The sequence below is a fragment of the Dromiciops gliroides genome, chromosome 1 (assembly GCF_019393635.1).
Source record: "Dromiciops gliroides isolate mDroGli1 chromosome 1, mDroGli1.pri, whole genome shotgun sequence".
NCBI classification, from domain to species: domain Eukaryota; kingdom Metazoa; phylum Chordata; class Mammalia; order Microbiotheria; family Microbiotheriidae; genus Dromiciops; species Dromiciops gliroides.
Window position 1 is genome coordinate 763,247,228 of NC_057861.1, and position 19,223 is coordinate 763,266,450.

Below are 19,223 nucleotides of genomic sequence, written 5' to 3' on the forward strand. Positions count from 1 at the left end.
GTGAAGAATTTAGATGGATTCTGTATCATTGAATAATGCAATTTATTCTGGAATTGATTTTAGCCTATATTACTGACCCGTTTTGTTTTTATGTCCTGGAGTTAAGCTCAAGAATTCAATTTTTCCTGAATTAGTTTAAAGATATAATTAAAAGGAAAGTTGTTATCCCTCCTATTAGCTCCTGGGACATCTACTCAGGTGTCTTTAAGCCCCAACAAGCTTTACCAGTGCCACCCCCCCAGAATTCATGTCCTTTGTCCTTAACTGTCCAAGGGGACAGTAAGTCTGATGGTACTGATCTCCTGGCAAAGATTACAAGAGGTAGATGGGTCCCATAAAACAAGTAACATTCCTTAATTGCCAGAGAAGGGGTGTGATTAGCTTCACTTGTAAGCCAGCCCACTTCTCTTAGTATAACCATTTGTAATGTTCCATGACTACTAAGGTGCCCTTCTTTCTTGTGTCAATAAAGAGGGTCCCCACATCCTCACTGGGGTTGCTGACCTTATAGAGATGGCAAGTCTAACCCCTTTTGTTAACAGTTATATGTGACACTGTTAACTGATTTTATTTATTTATTTTTTGCGGGGCAGTGGGGATTAAGTGACTTGCTCAGGGTCACACAGCTAGTAAGTGTCAAGTGTCTGAGGCCGGATTTGAACTCAGGTACTCCTGAATCCAGGGCCCGTGCTTTATCCACTGCACCACCTAGCTGCCCCACTGTTAACTGATTTTGCTTGGAGTTATACCACATGGTCCACCTTTATTGAATTTACTCCCAACAATTCAAGCATTAACACTTAAAAAAATATGCAAATGCTACAAACCAGGGCTTAATTTATTGCTTTGGGGATAGTCTAGACTTAAAATGATGGAGAAAATCTTAATAAAGCAGATTAAGCTTAAAAGTATGTCCCATGTCTTTTTCTTTCTGGGAGAGCTGATTGTAAACATTTACCAGTACAGCCACACCTAATCCTTACCTGAGTAATTTGATACAAAGATTTTCCCCATTACACCTCTTCCCCTTTTATCATAAGTACATTCATGTCTATGCAGAAGCTTTTCAGTTTCATGTAATTAGTTATTCACTGTATCTCTTGTAATGGCTTCGATCCTCATCAACGTCCTCCAAGCTGTGAGAGGGTTATGATCTATTTCTCTTCTTGTCCATTTAGAATACTACATCGAATGTGGTGTAAGGTGTTGTTCTAAACCCACTTTCCGGTGGCTCCAGATCAAATTCAGAGCCCTTCATCATCTGACCTCCTCCTTACTTTCCAGTCTTCTTTTGCCTTACTCCCTACCGCAGTAACACTGGCCTCCTTCCTGCGTCCATCCCTCCCGATCTGCCCCCATGCCTGGAGTGCTCCCCCTCCCTCCCGCCACTCGGACCACTGGCCTCCCTGGCTTCCTTCAGGTCCCAAGCAATCTCTCTTCCCAGCCCCTCCCTCTTCATTCCAGTGCCTTCCCTCTGTTGATTTCCTACCTAACCTGTGTGTGTGTGTGTGTGTGTGTGTGTGTGTGTGCGTGTGTGTGTGTGTGTTTGCACACTGCCCCCCGTTTGTGACTCCTAGAGGACTAGCACTGTCTCCCAGGACTTCTTTAGCACACTGGGCGCTTCAGAAATGTTTGCTGAATGGACTGAAAACTGGGGCTGCTGTTCGAAGGGACTCGTGTTTTCGGGTGCACTTTGCTAAAAGGAAAAAAAAAAAAACCTTAGGGTTTGCACTGGGATCCTTCTTCCTATTTCCGATCAGGAGGGGGAAGGGCTCCGTCTATACTGTCACGGGCTGGGGAGCCCAGGACCGGACCAACGGATTTAGCCCAGGCAGGGAAGGCTGGGGGCTGGGCTTTCTCAGTTTCCATGGGAGCTTCCGTGTCTGGTCTCCTACTTCTGCGCAGCTTCCTGGGCACAGGGGGAGAGGGCGCCTGTCTTCCGTTCTGGGGAGAAGACCCAGGGAAGAGAGGGCTGGGGCGGGGGAGAGTAGGGTAACAGCAGGAGCCCTCTCCTACCAGGAAGGGGTGCCCCAGGAGGTACCCCCCCCACCTCAGGGAATACTCCCCTAAATCTGGGGCGTCGTCCCTAAGGGCCACTCGGACGGGGAGGGTCCTTCCAGGTGCTGTTCCAGCTGTTTGGCCGCCAGAAGTCACGGCCCGGCTAATGGGAGGTGGTGGCTGGGACTCCCTGATCTTCCTCCAACTGGGGTTGGGTTCTCTTTGGGGGAGGGTCGCCCGCTCACGAGTGACACCGAGGGGAGGAGCTCTGGGAAGCCTCCCCTCCTTGGGCTTCGAACACGGATAAGATCCCAGGCAGAGGGGGAAAGAGGCGCCACAGTAGACCTGGAGTCCAGAAGACCCCGTTTCCAACCTAGCCTCAGACCCTGGGCAGGCCCCTTCCTTTGTAAAAGAGGAGGGGCCGGTTTGGGGAATCAGATGAGGGGGAATCAGATCGCAGTCGGTGCTTAATAAGTGCTTGTTTCCGGCCGTCGGATAGCGGGGCTGGGTTCATCTGCCTCTCGCCTCCGAGACTCCCCTGCGCCAGGGCTTCAGTGAATCTCTTGGTCTCCCTGGGCCTCAGTTTCCTCAGCTGTAGTGGGGAGAGGAAAGGGGAGTCCTACAAGTCAGCGAGCCCGGACCCAAAACTTGGGAGTTACAGAGCCGGACCAGCCCCAAAGGGGCGGGCCGGTGTGCGCCGGCGCGAGTCTAGAAGGACGCACCGCTATTCGAGGGCGGGGACTGAAGAGCGAGCGAGCGCCTGCGCGAGTCACACTCCTCTCGCTGAATGGGGCACTGTCTCTAGAGGGCGGGGCCGTGTGCCGGGACACGCCTGCGCGGGTCTGGACTGACGCACCGCCATTCGCGCGAGTCACGGTCTTCCCTCAATGGGGCACAGCCTCTAGAAGGCGGGGCCGTGTGCCGGGACACGCCTGCGCGCGTCGCCGGAGGGAGGACGAAGCAACGCGCTGACGTCACAGGGCGTGGCGGCGCAGTCGCGTGTATCCCGCCGGGCTGGGGCGCCCCTTTTGAGTGAGTCCTCGGGCCGGCTGCCGGGCCGGGCCGGAAGCGGAAGCGGAGCCGGAAGCGGAACCGGGCCGCGGCCGCGCTCGCCTTCGGGCCGCCATGGAGGCCCCCGAGGACGGCAGCGGGAGCGGCGAGCCGGGGGGGTCCGAGCCTGTCGGAGCTGTGCGCGCAACTGGTGCAGACGCGGGACGCGGGCGGCCGGCTCCAGGTGGGCCAGGAGCTGCTGCGGCGGCTGCGGGCGCCCGGGCCCGGCGCGGGGCCGGAGCCGGACGAGGCCTCGCTGAGCCGGGCGGTGGACGAGCTCACGGTTTGGCTGCCGGCCAGCCACAGCAAGGTGAGGAGGGGGCGGGGCCTGGGGAGACGGGGGGAGGAGGGGCGGGGCCTGGGGAGGGAGAGGAGGGGCGTGGGGACAGGGCCGGGGGAGGAGAGCTGGGAGGGGCGGGGCCTAGGCGGGGCGAGATGGGGAACGGGGGCGTGGCCAGGGGAGGTGGGAGGAGTGGGGAGGGAAGGGGCGGGGCCTGGGGGAGACAGGAAGGGGCATCACTAGGCCCAAGCTAGGCAGAGAAATCTGGTTGAAAAGGAAGGGAAAGGGGCAGCTAGATGGTGCAGTGGATAGAGCACCGGCCCTGGAGTCCGGAGTACCTGAGTTCAAATCCGGCCTCAGACACTTAACACTTCCTAGCTGTGTGACCCTGGGCAAGTCACTTAACCCCAATTGCCTCACTAAAAAAAAAAAAAAAGAAAAGGAAGGGAAGGAGAGTTTCTTAAGAATCCTACTACGTGCCAGGCACTGTGCCCCTATCACCGGGGACGAGGATGCTGTTGCCATCCTCGTTTTACAGCTGAGGAAACTGAGGCAGGCAGGAGGGATTCTCTTGGGAAGCTAGGAGGTATCTGAGGCTGGATTTGAACTCGGGCCTTCCTAACTCCAGGTGGGAGGAGGACAAGGGAGGGTCTGATCCCAGGCCCACTATGTAGCCCGAGGAGGGGCCGAGAGGGCCCCTGGGGTTCAGTCCCGGCTTTTTCTCTGCTCTCCCTAAACCTGTTGGGCCAGAGTGGGCCCCCCCCCCTCCCGCTGTAGGAAATCCAGGGATCTTTGTGCCCTGCACATGTGCACAGTGGGTTTGTTGAGCTCCCCAGGGGTCTCTAGGCTGCACGAACATCCCCATCTACCCCGGACTTCTCTTTGGTCATTAGCTCATCTGCTTCCTGCTCCTCGCACCCCAGTGACCCTGGGCAAGGTGCTGAACACTTCCCTTCTACCTGCCTCTACCTGCCTCAGTTTCCTCCTTTGTAAAATGAGAACCGGTCCAGAGGATCAGATGAGATTGCAGGTGTGAAGCACGTGGCCCAGTGCCTGGCACTGTTCACACTGCTCCACCTCCTCTGTTGCCCCCCTGGACACGCTAATGGGCTCCACCTTCCTTCCTCTTAGGCCCTAAGAGATAGAAGAGACTCTGGGCATCAGCTCGCCCCAAACGTCTCTCTCCCTTCCCTCATTTTGCAGATGACAGGCTTTCTCCTGAAAGAAGAAGGGCATAGGGCCGGGGCCTTGGGGCTACCATGCGTGTCCTCGGAGGTCTTTCTCTTTGCTGAGCCCTCTTCCTGATGACAGACCTACGGAAGCTAGCGTGCTTGTTGAGCAGCAGAGGAGACCGCCAACAGCGAAGGGCTCCCGGGCGAAGTCTTGAGGAGGAGGAGGGTTTCGGGGCAGGCACTTTGTCCTTCTCAGGCCCCCCCAGCACCCCACGTTCCTGGACCTCTGTCCTTAGAGCCCAACAGATTCACAGGGACCCCTTCCTGGCCCTCAGGATGTTGCCTGGATCAGGCAGAGCTTGCTCAGTGCCCCAGCCTGGCCTTGCTGACCTCATCTCTGGTGTGTTGGCAGATCATTCCCACCTCCAGGCTCTTGCTCTTACTTTCCTCCAGTCCTCTCTTCCTTCCTGTCACAGCTCCGCCGGCCGTTCCCCAGGGTTTGGAGCCTCGGGGTGACTGGATGCCTGGTTTCTCCTCATTGCTTATTTCAAGTGGGTGACCAGGGCCGGTGAATGCTTTGATGTCTCTGCCCTGAGGGTATCATCTAGGGAACCAGCGGGTAGCACATTGAGCCTGAAGGCAGGTAGACCCAAGTTACAATCTGGCCTCAGGCACTTGCCCTCTTTTTGCCTCAGTTTCCTCCCCTAACAATGGAGAGAACCATCACGCCACCCTCCCAGGGCTGTTGTGAGGGTCTCCGCTTAGTAGGGGCTATAGAAATGGGAGCTCCAGCATCTGCATGTACAGCTCCTTGCTCATCTCCGGAGGTCTTTGCACATTCCCTGTCCTCCCCCCAAACAAGTTACTTTGCTTTTATTTATGTGACTCTTATATTGATGCCCAGTAGAACAGAAGGCCAGGGGCCTTCCCCCAGTCCTCAGTCGGCCATGGTCCTCCCTTTCAGTCTCTCAGAGCTGCCGGAAGCAGGTGGCTCTCATTTTATTAGCTCCAGTCACTGGAACTGAGGGCTGCTCCCATGCCCAAAAGATAAATGAGCCTTTGGCAAAGGGGACACAAGGAAGAACGCTTCAGATGGAAACACAGCCAGGCTCAAGGAAAGTGGCAGCATCTTGTCGTCACCATGGCAGCCTGCATCCCTGTGGGGTGGCCCGGGAGTGACGGGGCATGTGGCAGAGAGGCCCCTTGGAGGAGGAGGAGGAGGAAGAGCAGCAATAACAGCATCACAGGGACAACAGGGGACATCTTAGCTGTGGCCCTCCAAGACTGCCACCCCAGAGCCTTGTAGCCAGAAATGCCGGCTTACTTCAGGTAGTGACAGGAAGGGGCTCCAGGGGATGGTGAAGATGCTTTTTCTGCAAGTGCTGGCTGCTTCTGCTCCTTTAAAAAGGTGAATTGGCTGGAGAAAGAGATAGGCTGTATCTCATTGGGCCGGTTTTCCCTCTGAAAAGCAGACCATGATAGGAGAAATAACAAACCTGGAAGAGAGCTCTATTAGGAACAACTGGAAAATGGCGGACAGGGAGTGATTCGCACTTGAGACAGTGACCTGGTGGTGATCTCCTTCATGTAGATCATAGCCAGTGCTGGAAGGATTGGAGGGTGAGCAGAGGGAGGTGGTCACCATCTAAGGAACAATCTGGAATGGTGCCTGTCATGTTTAAAGTCTAATGTGTGTCCTTACCTGCCCCCCCAGTTTGGGGGGGGTGTCTAGCTAAGATTTACTGATAAATTCAGCAACAGTTGAGGCTTTTAAGTATTTATTAAACTTTGCTAGAAGTTAGTGAAGAGAGAGAGAGATCACAGGTCTCTGAAAGAATGGAACAACCTAGCTCAGCTCTCTGCAGGATAGATAGAGAGAAAACCCGCCTTCCCCAGTAGCTCAGGCTTCCCAAGGGAGTGAGTCCCAGCTGGTTCTCCAGAAATCCCCTGTGGAACGAACAGGAAGCAGGGCAGTCCCCACACACAGCTCCAAGCTAATTGACTGGTCCATTGATTGACATGTCTTACAGGTGGTCTATGAATAGAGGTAACTTCTGGCCGCCAGTCTGACCTTCAAAATCTCAGGTCACCTCATGCTTTCTCAGTTCTCACACGCCCCTCCCGTCAGTGGGAGTGCCTGGTCCTCCAGGTGTGGGTCAAGCTCTCCACGTGCCAGCCCCTGCACAGAGACTTGAAAAAAGGGAAGGCAGCTGAGTCTGCCCCGCTAACATCCGCTCAACAAAAATACCGCGGTTTTTGTCTTAGCAGCATAGGCTGAGCACCGTGTTCAGCGATTGAAAAACATTTTAAACTTTAAAAAGTTTGCTTCTGTAACAGTTTCATTCCTGTGATACATTTGAACAGAAATAGCTTTCTTGTCCATTGCTGTTCTATTACATTAATAAACAGATAAAACTTATTTTTGACGTTTTCATTGCATCTTTCCGTTGGGCTGGACCAAATGACCCTAATTTCACATCGAATCATCACTTTGAATAGTGCAAACCTGAGTAGCGTGGCACCCCCTCTGTTTGCCCTTACAGCTGACCGCCATTCCTTGAGAGCGCCCTCCTCTCCCCCCTTTCCTGGGGCCTTCTGTCACACCAGCTTCACAGGAAGGATGAAGACTCTCCTTTAGGAGTCCCCCAGCAGTAACAGCACCTTGTGCAGAGACCACTGCTGGCCCCCCGTTTGGGGCCAGGCTCCCGGGACCTGAACCCAGGTCTTCCTCCTTGTTCGGCTCCTGGGCCCCTTTTCCCTCTGATGAGTTCTTCCCAGAGCCTTTGTTTTGGATAGGGGCCCAGACCAGCCACCCCTGATTCTCTCGAGTGCCACCTCGCCACGCCATGTCACGCATGTTCCTCTGTCAGCTCCCCTTCAGTGGGCTTTCTTCCCTCGCTAGACTGAGCTCTCTGGGGGTGGGCTTCATTTTGCTTCTCTTGTGCCCCCATCATTCCTCATGGTGCCTGGCAGAGTAAGGACTTGATAAATGCTTGTTGACTGACTGAATGGGCTGTGTGCTGGTGGCCTTGCCCTAAATTCCTGGGAATTGCCTGGACCTCCCTGGAGCATGTAGGCTGGCCATGGGCAGGCCCTTCCTCCAGTTGTGGTCAGACTGTCCCCTCCCTTGTGCTGTGGTTACCAGCTCATGGACATCCCGTGCCTCTCCATTGCCCCTTGGCATGGGATCCTGTTCCGCGGGTGCCTTTGTTTCTGGGAGGTGAAAAGGGTAATTGCCACCCCTGGACAGTTCCCCATTTCCTCCTCTCCGAGTCCAGTCCTCCTGAGGTTGTCCCGTAGCTGTCTCTGGCCCACTGGCCCTGGGTCTGTAGGCGTGCTCAGATCCTCCCCAGCTGGTGAACCCTGCCAGGGTCGAGTTTCTTGGATGTGGCCTTAGAGAGGGCTGGTGATGAGGGGGGACCTTGGCAAAGAGGAGAGCCCTTCCTTGTTGTGGCCCTAGTCACACATGGGAAACCTTGGAGGGGGCTTGACCTTCTATTGTTCAAGGCTCCCATGAGGAAATGGAGATTCAAAGCTTCACTTCTTCAAATCAAGTGACTCAGGGGCCCACACTGCCCAGGGTTGGGCCCAGGGAGAGCAGGGCTTGGACTGGCCTGGACGAGGTGGTAGTGTTTGCGACCTGCCTCCCATGGGACCTCGTTGAGCGTGTCTATGGCCCAGGAAGTGGGATGTGGGCCGACCGTGGGGGTGGGTTCTTGTTCTTTTGGGGGCTTTTTGCTTTTCAGCTCTAACCAAACAAGGCAGTGTTATTTACCTGAACAAGGGGAGGGGAACAGGCATTGATTAAGCACCAGCTATGGGCCATGCCAAGGATGGGGCAGACACTAAGAGGAGTCCTAGTTTTCTAAGGCAGCAGTTTGGTGGTGACTGTATAAATGCTGGGGCCTTGCATCTGGCAGCAGGAAGACCTGGGTTAAAGGGTTAACCTCCCTGTGCCTCAGTTTCCTCACTTGTAAAGTGAACATAATGACAGTACTTGGTGGCTGTGAGGATGCTACTTCCCTTTATTATTATTATTATTTTTTTTAGTGAGGCAATTGGGGTTAAGTGACTTGCCCAGGTTCACAGCTAGTAAGTGTTAAGTGTCTGAGTCCGGATTTGAACTCAGGTCCTCCTGACTCCAGGCTGGTGCTCTATCCACTGCGCCACCCAGCTGCCCCCTCCCTTTATTTTTTTTATTTTTTATTTTTTTTTGCGGGGCAATGGGGGTTAAGTGACTTGCCCAGGGTCACACAGCTAGTAAGTGTCAAGTGTCTGAGGCCAGATTTGAACTCAGGAACTCCTGAATTCAGGGCCGGTGCTTTATCCACTGCGCCACCTAGCTGCCCCCCCTCCCTTTATTATTGATGTTGGGTTAGAGGAGAGGAGAGGGAGGCTGGGGGACAGGACACAGGCAAGAGGTCAGCTTGGGGGTTGGGACTGGAATGGGAGGATGTGGTTTTTGCCACCTGCTAGCCTGCTTTAGGCCCATAATTAGTGACAGGTTTTGCAGGTTGTCAGCCTGTTGTGGGCTCTGAAGAGGATCGGGATCTTGAGTTGAGCCCAGCAGTTCTGCTTATGGTATTTTCAGTGATTGCTACTTGCATGTTTTTCCGGATTTCACTTCTTTTTTTCCAAGGCCTTCCCTTTGTTCTTAACGAGTTGGAATCTGGAAGTGGCCACAGGTGGGAGTTCAGGTTTTGGACTTGCCGTTCTGAGGGCTCTCCGCTACCAGGAAGAGCAGGCTCTCTTTACCTCATCCTGGGTGATTCTTGGCCTGGTTACTCTGTAAATTCTGCTTGCTAGAAGTCCATTTCCCGTGTGGCAGCTCTCTAAGGCTCCACATGGAGGAGGAAGGCTGGCCTTTATGGAGCACTTGGCAAATATTAACCCATTTTGTCCTCAGAACAACTCTGGGAGGTTAGGGCTTCATATGAAGAAGCTGAGGTCGCTAGAGGTCATGACTTGAGAGCTCTGGCCTTGCTGACTCCAGGCTCTGTCCATGGCCTAGTTGGACAGAGAAGCCGCCAGCCTGGCTTTGCACAGACTGCTCTCTACCGGTGAAGCCACACAGCCATTCTTGCCATGGCTGTTGTCTAACTTCGTTTCCAGTGATTTCTGGGCATCCTGGGCTTTCTGAAGATCTCTGTTCCGTACACTTCTTCCAGACTTAGCGAGATCCAGAAAAAGATGACCAAAGAAAGAATACAGACCCCCTCTTAAGTGGAGATCGAGCAGACCCTGCACTGTCAGCATCACACAGCACTGTCCGAGCAGGGTTGCCTGTAGCCTGACAAATCATAACCTGACAGAGGTCTCTGTTCGAATCAAGGGCACCTGCCCTTGATCTTGGTGACCTGTCCTTGACACTGGCCAAGTGACTCTCCCAAGACTCAGCTCCCAGGTTCGATTCCTTGCTCAGGGCCATTAAGGGCCTCTCATATTGTATTTCATGAAAAGAAGTCAATTTATTTGGCATCTTTGATTCTTATATCCTTCAATTCTCCCCTTGATCTGCCCTTCTCTCAGAGAGTTCTCACATATAGCCAGGGATTTCTTAAATAAGAAAGAGATTTAAAAACTCAGCCAAGTTGATTTGTACAAACGGAACCTCTGACGTCTATAATTCTGACAACCATGGAAGAGGGAGGGGCAGACGGAATAAGCATTTATGCAGTGCCTACTGTGTACCGGGCACTGCTTAGCACTTCACAAATACCACCTTATTTGAGTCTCACAACATTCCTGTGAGGGGGGTGCTCTTATTATCTCCATTTTACAGTTGAGGAAACTGAGGCAGAGGTGAAGTGACTTGCCCAGAGTCACCGAGCTAGTCAGCATCAGAGGCTGGACTGTCATAGGATGCCCCCCCCCCATTCCTCTTGTAGTGCTTGTCCGTTGTCTTTCCATTTCCGCTGTTGTATTCAATATGTATGTTGTTCACTACACTCCTCTTTAGTCACCCGTTCCCCACTCAATGCCCACGACCAAAAATAAGAGCTAAAAACATTTTGGTGTTTATAGTCATCTTTTTTGTCATTACCTCCTTAGGCGATGCCTAGCCACAGAACCTGTATCATATGGTAGAGACATCTTAGCCACTTTATTTGCCTCATTCCAAATTGCTTTCCCCAACTCTGGTCATTCTTATCTTTTGTCAGCTTTGCCAGTTTGCTAAATGTGAGGCACACTCTCCAGCTTGTTTTGAAAAAACTGAGACCACTTGCCAAGAGCTCCCTCTTTTCTCCTTCACATCTCACGTTGTTGAGATACTTTCTGCTGTTTTCTTCACCTCTGGGCTACATGAAGAGAGCTCCATGAAACCCTGGCCTGGTTGCCATATTTCCAGAAATTACCTCCCCCAAAATTGCTTGGACCCCAAGACCAGAGTGGGCCTCTGGAAAACATCCCCTGATCCCCTGAAGACGAAGCCCCAAAGGAAGAAGTCCTGGGAATGTCCTAGCTGAAACCTAGGGTAAAAATACCGCACACGTCCAGAAAGAAGCATTTCAGGGACGGCCGAGATCACTACGGACCAGGCGGCTTCCACGGCTGTGGGACGGTAATCGACTTGGGGCTTAGGATAAACCAGATGAAGCATCTCCGGTGAGAAGCAAAACCAAAGATGAGCAGATCACAGGACAGACGTATCGAGGAGTCAAGGAACTATTCAAGTTCACATTGATCAACTAGATAGCAGGACAGACATGGGGAGATAAAGTTCTATAGCAGGAGGGTCGCTTAGGCGTGGCTGCTACCTGACTGGAGCTAGGACACAGAGAGAACCCCAAATTCAGGATCATCATTAAAAAAAAATCCCCCTGACTCTCAGGAATAGGACAAGCATCCAGGGAACTTTCCAGTTTTCAGGTGGATGCCCCATCTACCTTCTATAACAGCTTCTGCCTTCCCTCTGTTCTAGGAGGAGAATTTTTCTGAGCCCTCCTCTCCGAGGGGGGAAGTATTTGAATTCCCACTCAGTCACTTTCTCTAGTGTCAAATAAAAGACCAAATAAAAGAATTTAATCTAATTGGACTGTGTGCTAGAGTGTGATTCTTTATTGAGGACTACCCAAGCATCCCCACAAACCCCATATGACAGAGATCTATGCAAAAGGTAAAAGATAGAAGCTCCTGGTAAAAAATAACTTACCTGCAAAGACAGGGAAAAAATGGCCTTGAGTGGCATGGAGGACTTTCAGGCATTTCTGATGACAAGCCCAGAGCCGCCTAGGATCTTTGAAATGCAGACACCATTGAGCCATTAGGAGGGTCCACCAGATGATGTCAAGCTAACGTTTTTAATAGGAAGAAAAGAAACAAGTGGCCCTGGGCCCCCGATGTCTTCAGAAGACAAGCACAAGGGGCCTGGCATGCACTTGTTTGTTCTGAGGGCTTTCCAAAGAAATCTTCCTTGTTTTCACTGACACCGGGCAAAGACCCCGGGCTGGATGCAACGGGTTGTTCCTTATGAATGCACTGGGCGAGCTTCTGTCTGGCTGTCAGCGACCTCTTTTGTTCTTCCCTTTTCTATTCATGTTGTAGTGGTGCGATGTGTTGTTTTGCTGGTTCTGTTTTCTTCCGTTTGCTCTGGTCCATCTAAATAAGAATTCTCCATATTTGTTGGTTCTTAATTTAGTAATGTTAGATTCTATTTCTGTTCCACAGTCTGTTTAGCCATTGCTCAATTAATGGGCGTTTACTTTGTTTCCAGTTCTTTGTAAGTATAAAAAGTGTTGCTATTGGGGGCAGCTAGGTGGCGCAGTGGATAGAGCACTGGCCCTGGATTCAGGAGGACCTGAGTTCAAATGTGTCCTCAGACACCTAACACTTGCTAGCTGTGTGACCCTGGGCAAGTCACTTGACCCCAATTGCCTCACTTAAAAGCAAACAAACAAACAAGGGGCAGCTAGGTGGCACAGTGGATAAAGCATCAGCCCTGAATTCAGGAGTACCTGAGTTCAAATCCAGCCTCAGACACTTGAAACTAGCTGTGTGACCCTGGGCAAGTCACTTAACCCTATTGCCCCACCAAAAAAAAAAAGTGTTGCTATTAAAGAATTCTCTTTTATTTGGGGCCTCCCTTGGCCCCATTGATTTCCTTGGAGTCCCTGCTTGCTTTTGGCATCTTGGGGTGTGGGCATTTCAGACACTTACTTAACATGATTCCAGATTGCTTTTCAGAATGGGTGGATCCATTCATAGCATGTTGGGGTGTCTGTCTGGTCTCTCTGTTGCCTCTTTGTTGTGTCCCCCTTGTCTGCTTTGTTTGTTCACTCCTCCGTTTCAGTTTGCAGTGTTTGAGAAGCAAAGGATCTCTTCAGTTCTGGTTTTCTTTCCAAAAATGTTTACAGCTCTTCTTTTGCTCTGTGTGGTTAAGTTCAGATTGGCAGGCTACGTCTCCCTGGGTTACCTTCTGAACTCCACTTGTTCATTCCTTGGAATCTTCCGTTCCCTCCTGTTTTCTAGTGGGTACAAAGCAGTCTTGCTTGTTCAGATGTCCTTTCCTTTGTCTCTGAGCACTTGCTATGGGTGACTTGCAGAGCTTGTTTCTGAATTGAATTGTTAAATTGAGGGACTCTGCAACCTTGGGTCCCTTGGCATTTAGTTTTCTAAGTTCTGGGCCTGAGACTAGAGGGGGCATGCCCCCTCTAATTCCACCTGATCCCTCCCCTCAGCCCTTTCTTTGCCCTTGTTCTTTCTGGGCTGGCTCATCCCTGCAGACAGGAAGGGCCTTCTTCTTGCCTTTCCGAGACCCTCATCTTTGCCTCCCTTGTCTCTTGGGATCCACCTCTTCTGCCTGAGGGTTTGTAGGCACTGGAGACCAAGTGGTGGGCGCCAGGGGCCTTGTCTTTCCTCTTGCTGCCTGCTTGAGTTCCTTTTCCTATTTGCCCACCCCCACCCCCTTCTGGATTCAGGTGCTGATCTTGCTTCATCCTGGGAATACTTGGGTGGGTTACATTCTCCTCCTTTTGCCTTAGGTCAGCGTGGTCAAAGAGCCAGGAGCCCCGGGGGACTGGGGGACTTCTTCCTAGGGGACAGAGAGTTTGTCTTTACTATTGTAAGGTCTCACATGGAATTAAAGACAGTACTTGGACCTGGCCCTGGGTTTGGCTACCAGAAAGATCAGCAGTCTTTCTATAGTCTACACTGTCACATTAGCTCATCACATAAATAAGCCAATTGAGACAGAAATCTGTGACTAAGAATTCCACTGAGCTTTTCCTCAGAAAGCGTGAGAAAAGCTAGATGCAATCAGATATCGATCTTGGGTTTTGAAGCACCTTAGGAAATGTGGGCAGTCGGATGACTCCAGATCAGCTCCTTTATTTGGAATGTGCTCTTTTGGGGTAGTTGGTTGCCCTGTATCCACTAATGCTTTTTTCCCTACAGGTGGCATTGCTTGGATTAGAAATTTTAAGTGCCTTCGTTGACAGATTATCAACAAGATTTAAATCCTATGTACCTACTGGTAAGTTAACTATTTCTTGTATTTTTTCTTTTGCAAAAGCATAGTCGTAAGTCAGAGAGTGTTTACCTTTCCCCTCTCTGTCAAAAGTAGGTACTTTGGGGAGTTCTTTTTCGAGTGGATGGGGAGCATGCCCTGGAAAGGCTGGGATGGCATGGCTGTACAGGAATGCTAGGCCAGTGTGACTGGAAAAGTCCTTGAAGGGGAGGGAGGTGAAATTTGGGAGGGCTTGGTGTAAGTCCAGTTGTGCGCGCTTCCAACGGCATCTTGAGGATCTTGTGTTTATTCCAGAAGTGTTGTGGGGGCAGGCAGGAGCATCCTTTCAGCAGCAGCCTGAAACATGGGGTAGAGAAGGGAGAATCTGAAAGCAGGGGGCATGAGTGGGAGGGAGGACTCACATCTGGGCAAGGGGAAGGGGAAAGTCTGGCTCGGAGACTCCCACCTTGTAAACCCAGGAGCCAGAAATGGTAGCATTTGGAGGCAGGTTGAGTTTGACAGGTCGAGATGGAAACATTGACAGGACATCTGGGAAGAGGCAACAAGCAGATATTTGTGGGCACTTTGCCGGCCTTCCAGAGAGAGCTGTGGATTGTGTCTGAACAGAGATGCCAATTGAACCCATTGGCACGCAGGCCAGAAGGTCAGCAAGCACCCACACTTCACGGGAGCAAGGAGGAGGCAGTTTTGGGTTTTTTTAATAGAATTTTATTTTCCAAAATATATGTAAAAACAAAATTTTAACATCAATTTTTTAAAAACTATGTATTCCAATTTCTCTTCCCCACTCCGTTCCCACTCCCCACCCACAAGAACTCAAGCAATTCAAAATAAGTTAGACAAGAGTAGTCATGGAAAAATTCCCATATTAGCTAGTTGTGAGAGAAAGCAGTCAAAAAACCCCAAACTTCAGATTAAGGAATTGTCAAAGAGGAAAAGAAAAACAATTTTTTAAACGTGTTTCCATCTGTTTTCAGATACTATCAGTTCTTTTTCTGCAGATGGGCTGCAATCTTCATAATTCCTTCAGGGTTCTATTCGATCAGTGCCTTGCTGAAAATAACCCCAGGCTTCCCAGCAGATCATCCCCCACTATTACTGTTATTTTGTATACAGTACATTTCATGTAGGTCTTTCCAGGTCTTTCTGAGTGTATCCTGTTCATCGTAACCTGTATATAGGACCTTAAGCTTGACAGAGAATCTTCTTCACAAAAGCCCAGCAAAGTAGGTGCCATACGTTTTGCCATTATAATCAATCCTCATAGCTATTTCCCTCCGTCCCACTCCCTTCCCATGACATTTGCTCTCTCTTCTTTTTGCCTATTCCTCCTCAGAGGTGTTTTACTTCTGACCATCCTCTCCCCAGCTCTGCACTCCCTTTTTTCACCCTTCCTTCCTTACCCTCCTCCCCTCCGACTTTCCTGCAGGGTTAAATAGATTGAGGAGGCAGGTTTTGCAGAGAGCACTGAAACATAAAGGTGGCAGGGGCAGCTGAGAATGCCACAGTGCTTGGAGTTCTGGGGCTGAGTCAGGGAGATCTGAGTTCAAATCCAGCCTTAGCCACTAAATCACAGGGTGACCCTGGGCAAGTCACTTCCCCTCTGTTTGCCTCCGCTTTTTCAACTGTAAAACACGGAAAACAGTAGCACCTTCCTCCCAGGGCTGTTGTGCAGACCCAGAGGGGTCATGTTGGGGAGACCTTTGCAAATCTTCAAGCCCCATTTTAGTGGGAGCTGCTGCTGCTGCATATGTATGTACAGGCACACACCCAGTCTTCTCTCCTCTGACCCTGCCCTGCCCTGGGGCACAGCCCTGCCCTGCTGGAGCTGCCACTTGCCCCAACTCTCTCCTGCTCTGGCCCATCCTCTGTTCAGCCGCCAGAGTGATTTTCCTAAAACCTGCCAGGTGTGGCTGTGTCGCCCCCTACTCAGTGGCCCCCAGAAGCTCTCCAGCACCTCCAGGATCCAGTCCCAGAGGCTGCCCTTGCCCCCTCCTCCCTCTCCAGCCTTCTTGCCCTTCAGTTCCCCAGCCAGCGCCCAGCCATGCTACAAACAAGATCCACCCCCTGGCTCTGGGCTCTGGGCTCTGGGCACTCTCCCTCCTCATGCCACCTTCTCTGCCTCCCTTCAGGCGCCCATTTTTCTAGGAAGGGTCAGTGAGATACAGACTCCCCAAGGGTGGCTAGGATCCCATTTCTGTCCTTGCGTCCTCCCCACACAGCGTGTGATCAGGACGTGGTAAACACTCCCTCTGTGTCCATAACTCTTCGAAGTTCTTTTGACTGGGAGATCACCCCAACAGCTTGTGAGATCGGGGAAGGCCTCAGAATTAGGGCTCAGAAGGTGGCCTTTGAGCTCATGGGCCCATGAGCAGGACTCGGGAGGTGAAGGGGGAGCACCCCGAGGAGGAGAATCCTCTGTGAAAGGCGAGGAGGGGCGGCTATTACTCTGTATGGCTGGGCCTAGGCACAAGCTGGCCTCCCTTCCCAGCATTCACAGAGCCAGGCAGGGGGTCAGAATACTCCCGGGGCTCCTGCCACTTGCACCCTCTCCTCCTTGGAGCCTCACTTCATCCCTGTCTCCCCCCAACACGAGATTCTGGTAGCTGTTGTCTGCCGACCTCCAGGTCACCCCTTCCTCCATGAGTTTGCTGCCATCCTCCCATCTCCTGGCCTTGTATAAGGTACCCCAACATCGCAGTGCCCCACCTCAGGTGTATCCAGGGACGGCCAGTCCCTGCATTGAGCCTTCTCCTACAAATTCTTCATGTCCACAGTTGTGAACCATGCCATCTTTCCCTTTTTCTTCTGCCCTCCCCCAGTCCCCTGACTCTTCAGTTTCTTCCTGGGCCATCACCCATACACTGGCTTCCCTTGCTTCCTCTGACCCACTGGTGAGCTAGGTCGGCTCTAGCCTGGCCCCGAATCCCCTGCTCTCTTGTCCTTTGGGTTGCTCTCTCTAGCCACTGACCGACCAGTCAGTTACAGACTGACGTTCCCTCATCTCTTCCCTTTATCCCACCCATTGGCATCTCCCTAAGGATCCCGTCTCCTTTGCTGGCTGCTCCCATCATGCCTCCCTCTTGGAGGATGACTTTGCTGTGAGCTCCCAGCGCGTCACTCAGATGTGTGCCGCCATCTTCTGCTGCTTCTTTCATCTCCTCTGGAGGGGCCCCATCCCGCTGTGTTGTCTCCTCTTGGTGGTCCCCATCCTCCCCAGAGCCCTCCTCTCACCCAGCAAGGCTCCCATATCTTCCCTCCCTTTAGTGGTTGATCTCGAGCCAACCTTTCTCTGTCCCGGTTCTTAACCCTCCGCACTCTGGCTTCCAGATTCACCTTCCTCCTGACGTGGCTCTGTCAGGGGTCACCGGCCACCCCTTAGGTGCTTCCAGGGCCCTTTTTCCTGCCCTCTCCTCTTAGCCTCTGCAGCCCCACAGGGACCTGTTGATCACTCAAGGACCTCTTCTGAGTCGCGTGTGACACTGGTCTGTCCACGGCCCCAAGGCACAGCAATCAGCCACATAATCAGCAAACATTCCAAAAGGCCCTGACCCCATCCCAGCTCATGCTGTGTGCGTGCACACACATACCTGCTCACACACATGCACACACACACATACACGTGCATACACACATGCATACTCGTACACGTGCACACACGTGTGCGCACACCCCCCCCCCACAAAGCGTACCTTCCCATTGGGGACATGACGTGCCAACAACTGTGCAAACAGACAAGATGCACACGGGGTCACTAGGAGACACCCAAATCACAGAGCTGGCCAAGGCTTCCTGGAGAAGGTGGGATTGCCACTCAGTCATGAAGGAAACCAGGAGGCAGAGAGGAGGAGACAGGGCTGTGTGGGGAAGCCTGGCCAGGGAGCGGGGACAGGTTGGGAAGGAGGATGAAGGGAAGAGGTCCTGAGGCTGGAGAACCTTTCGGAGCGGCCCCAGGCAGGACGGGCCCAACTGGAAAGAAGAGCGCCCGGGCTCCCGTCCCATCTGTCTCAGAGACGCCCCTCCCCTGGGCCTCAGTCCTGAGCACTGGAGAAGGGACACTTGGTCCGGTCCTGAGGCTGGAGGTCTGAGGCGAGGGCTGGGAGGGGGAGTCTCGGTGACCCCCGAGGCTCTCGCTGGCCCCTAATCCTGGTGCTCCATTCTCTGTGGGAAGCAATGACAAGAACACATAGATTGCAGTGCCTCACTAAGTTCATTTTTAACACGCGGCACGAGAGCGGCCACGGTGGAGTGAACTGAGCCCAGAAGACCCGGGGTCAGATGCGAGGGCCAGGTGACATCTCCGCACTCTGGGGAGTTGGTGCAGCCTCCTGGTGCAGTCACTGCTTCAGTCCCTGTCCCTATTCCCAAATGCTGCAGATTGGGCAATTCCTGTCTGCATGCCCAGTGGGTGTGCTGAGCTTTCCCCATGCCTCTTCTCCCCGATAAGCAGTGAGGGGTGCAGAGGAGCATTTTACAGAGATGGAGTTGGGGCAGCTGGGGGCCTGGGGTCTAGCTGTGTGACTCTGGGCAAGTCATCGAGTCTCGGCCTGCCTAGCTTTCCTCCTCTGTAGAATGGGGATCCAGACGAGCAGCCTCTTCCTAGGGTCATTGCGATTAGAGCCGCAAAGCTGTAAGCACGTGCCTGGCACATAGTAGGTCCTTTGTAAATGTCAGCTTCTGTCCCTTACTCTGCGCCGTCTTAGAGCCTGCTTGTCATTGGTCATCCTTAATTGTTTTGCTTTCTCTAGTTATTTCAGCTTTACTAGATCGGCTGGGAGATTCCAAAGACCAGGTCCGAGAGCAAGCACAGAATCTGATCTTGAGGCTCATTGATCAAGCAGCTTCACCCATGGTAGGCTTCCTTCCCTTGGAGGACAGCTCCCTTAGGTGGAGGTAGCGGAGAACCCGCGTAAGGAAGACCTGGGGTCACATCTGGCCTTAGGAACTTACTAGGCAGGTGGCCCTGGTAAAGTCATTGACCTTCTGTCTGCCTCAGTCTCCCCATCTGTAAGATGGGGATAATAGCACCTCCCTCCCAGGGTTGTTGTGAGGATCCAATGAGATCCCAAGGGCAGCCAGGTGGTGCAGTGACCAGAGCACTGGCCCTGGAGTCAGGAGGACCTGAGTTCAAATCCAGCCTCAGACACTTGACACTTAACTGGCTGTGAGACCCTAGGCAAGTCACTTAACCTGCTTGCCTCAAATATCTGGGGGCCATCTCCAGTTGTCCTGATGTATATATCTTGTCACTGGACCC

At 52.4% G+C, this 19,223-nt stretch overlaps 1 protein-coding gene across 1 annotated transcript in view; it reads left to right on the forward strand.

The window, feature by feature from the left end:
* The first annotated feature begins 3,123 nt into the window (after positions 1 to 3,123).
* CLASP2 (cytoplasmic linker associated protein 2) overlaps positions 3,124 to 19,223 on the forward strand; it is a 126,017-nt gene continuing 109,917 nt past the window's right edge. Inside the window, 4 exon segments of the mRNA XM_043962913.1 lie at positions 3,124 to 3,159; positions 3,161 to 3,358; positions 13,894 to 13,972; positions 18,715 to 18,818. Coding sequence (XP_043818848.1) covers positions 3,124 to 3,159; positions 3,161 to 3,358; positions 13,894 to 13,972; positions 18,715 to 18,818 — 417 coding nt within the window.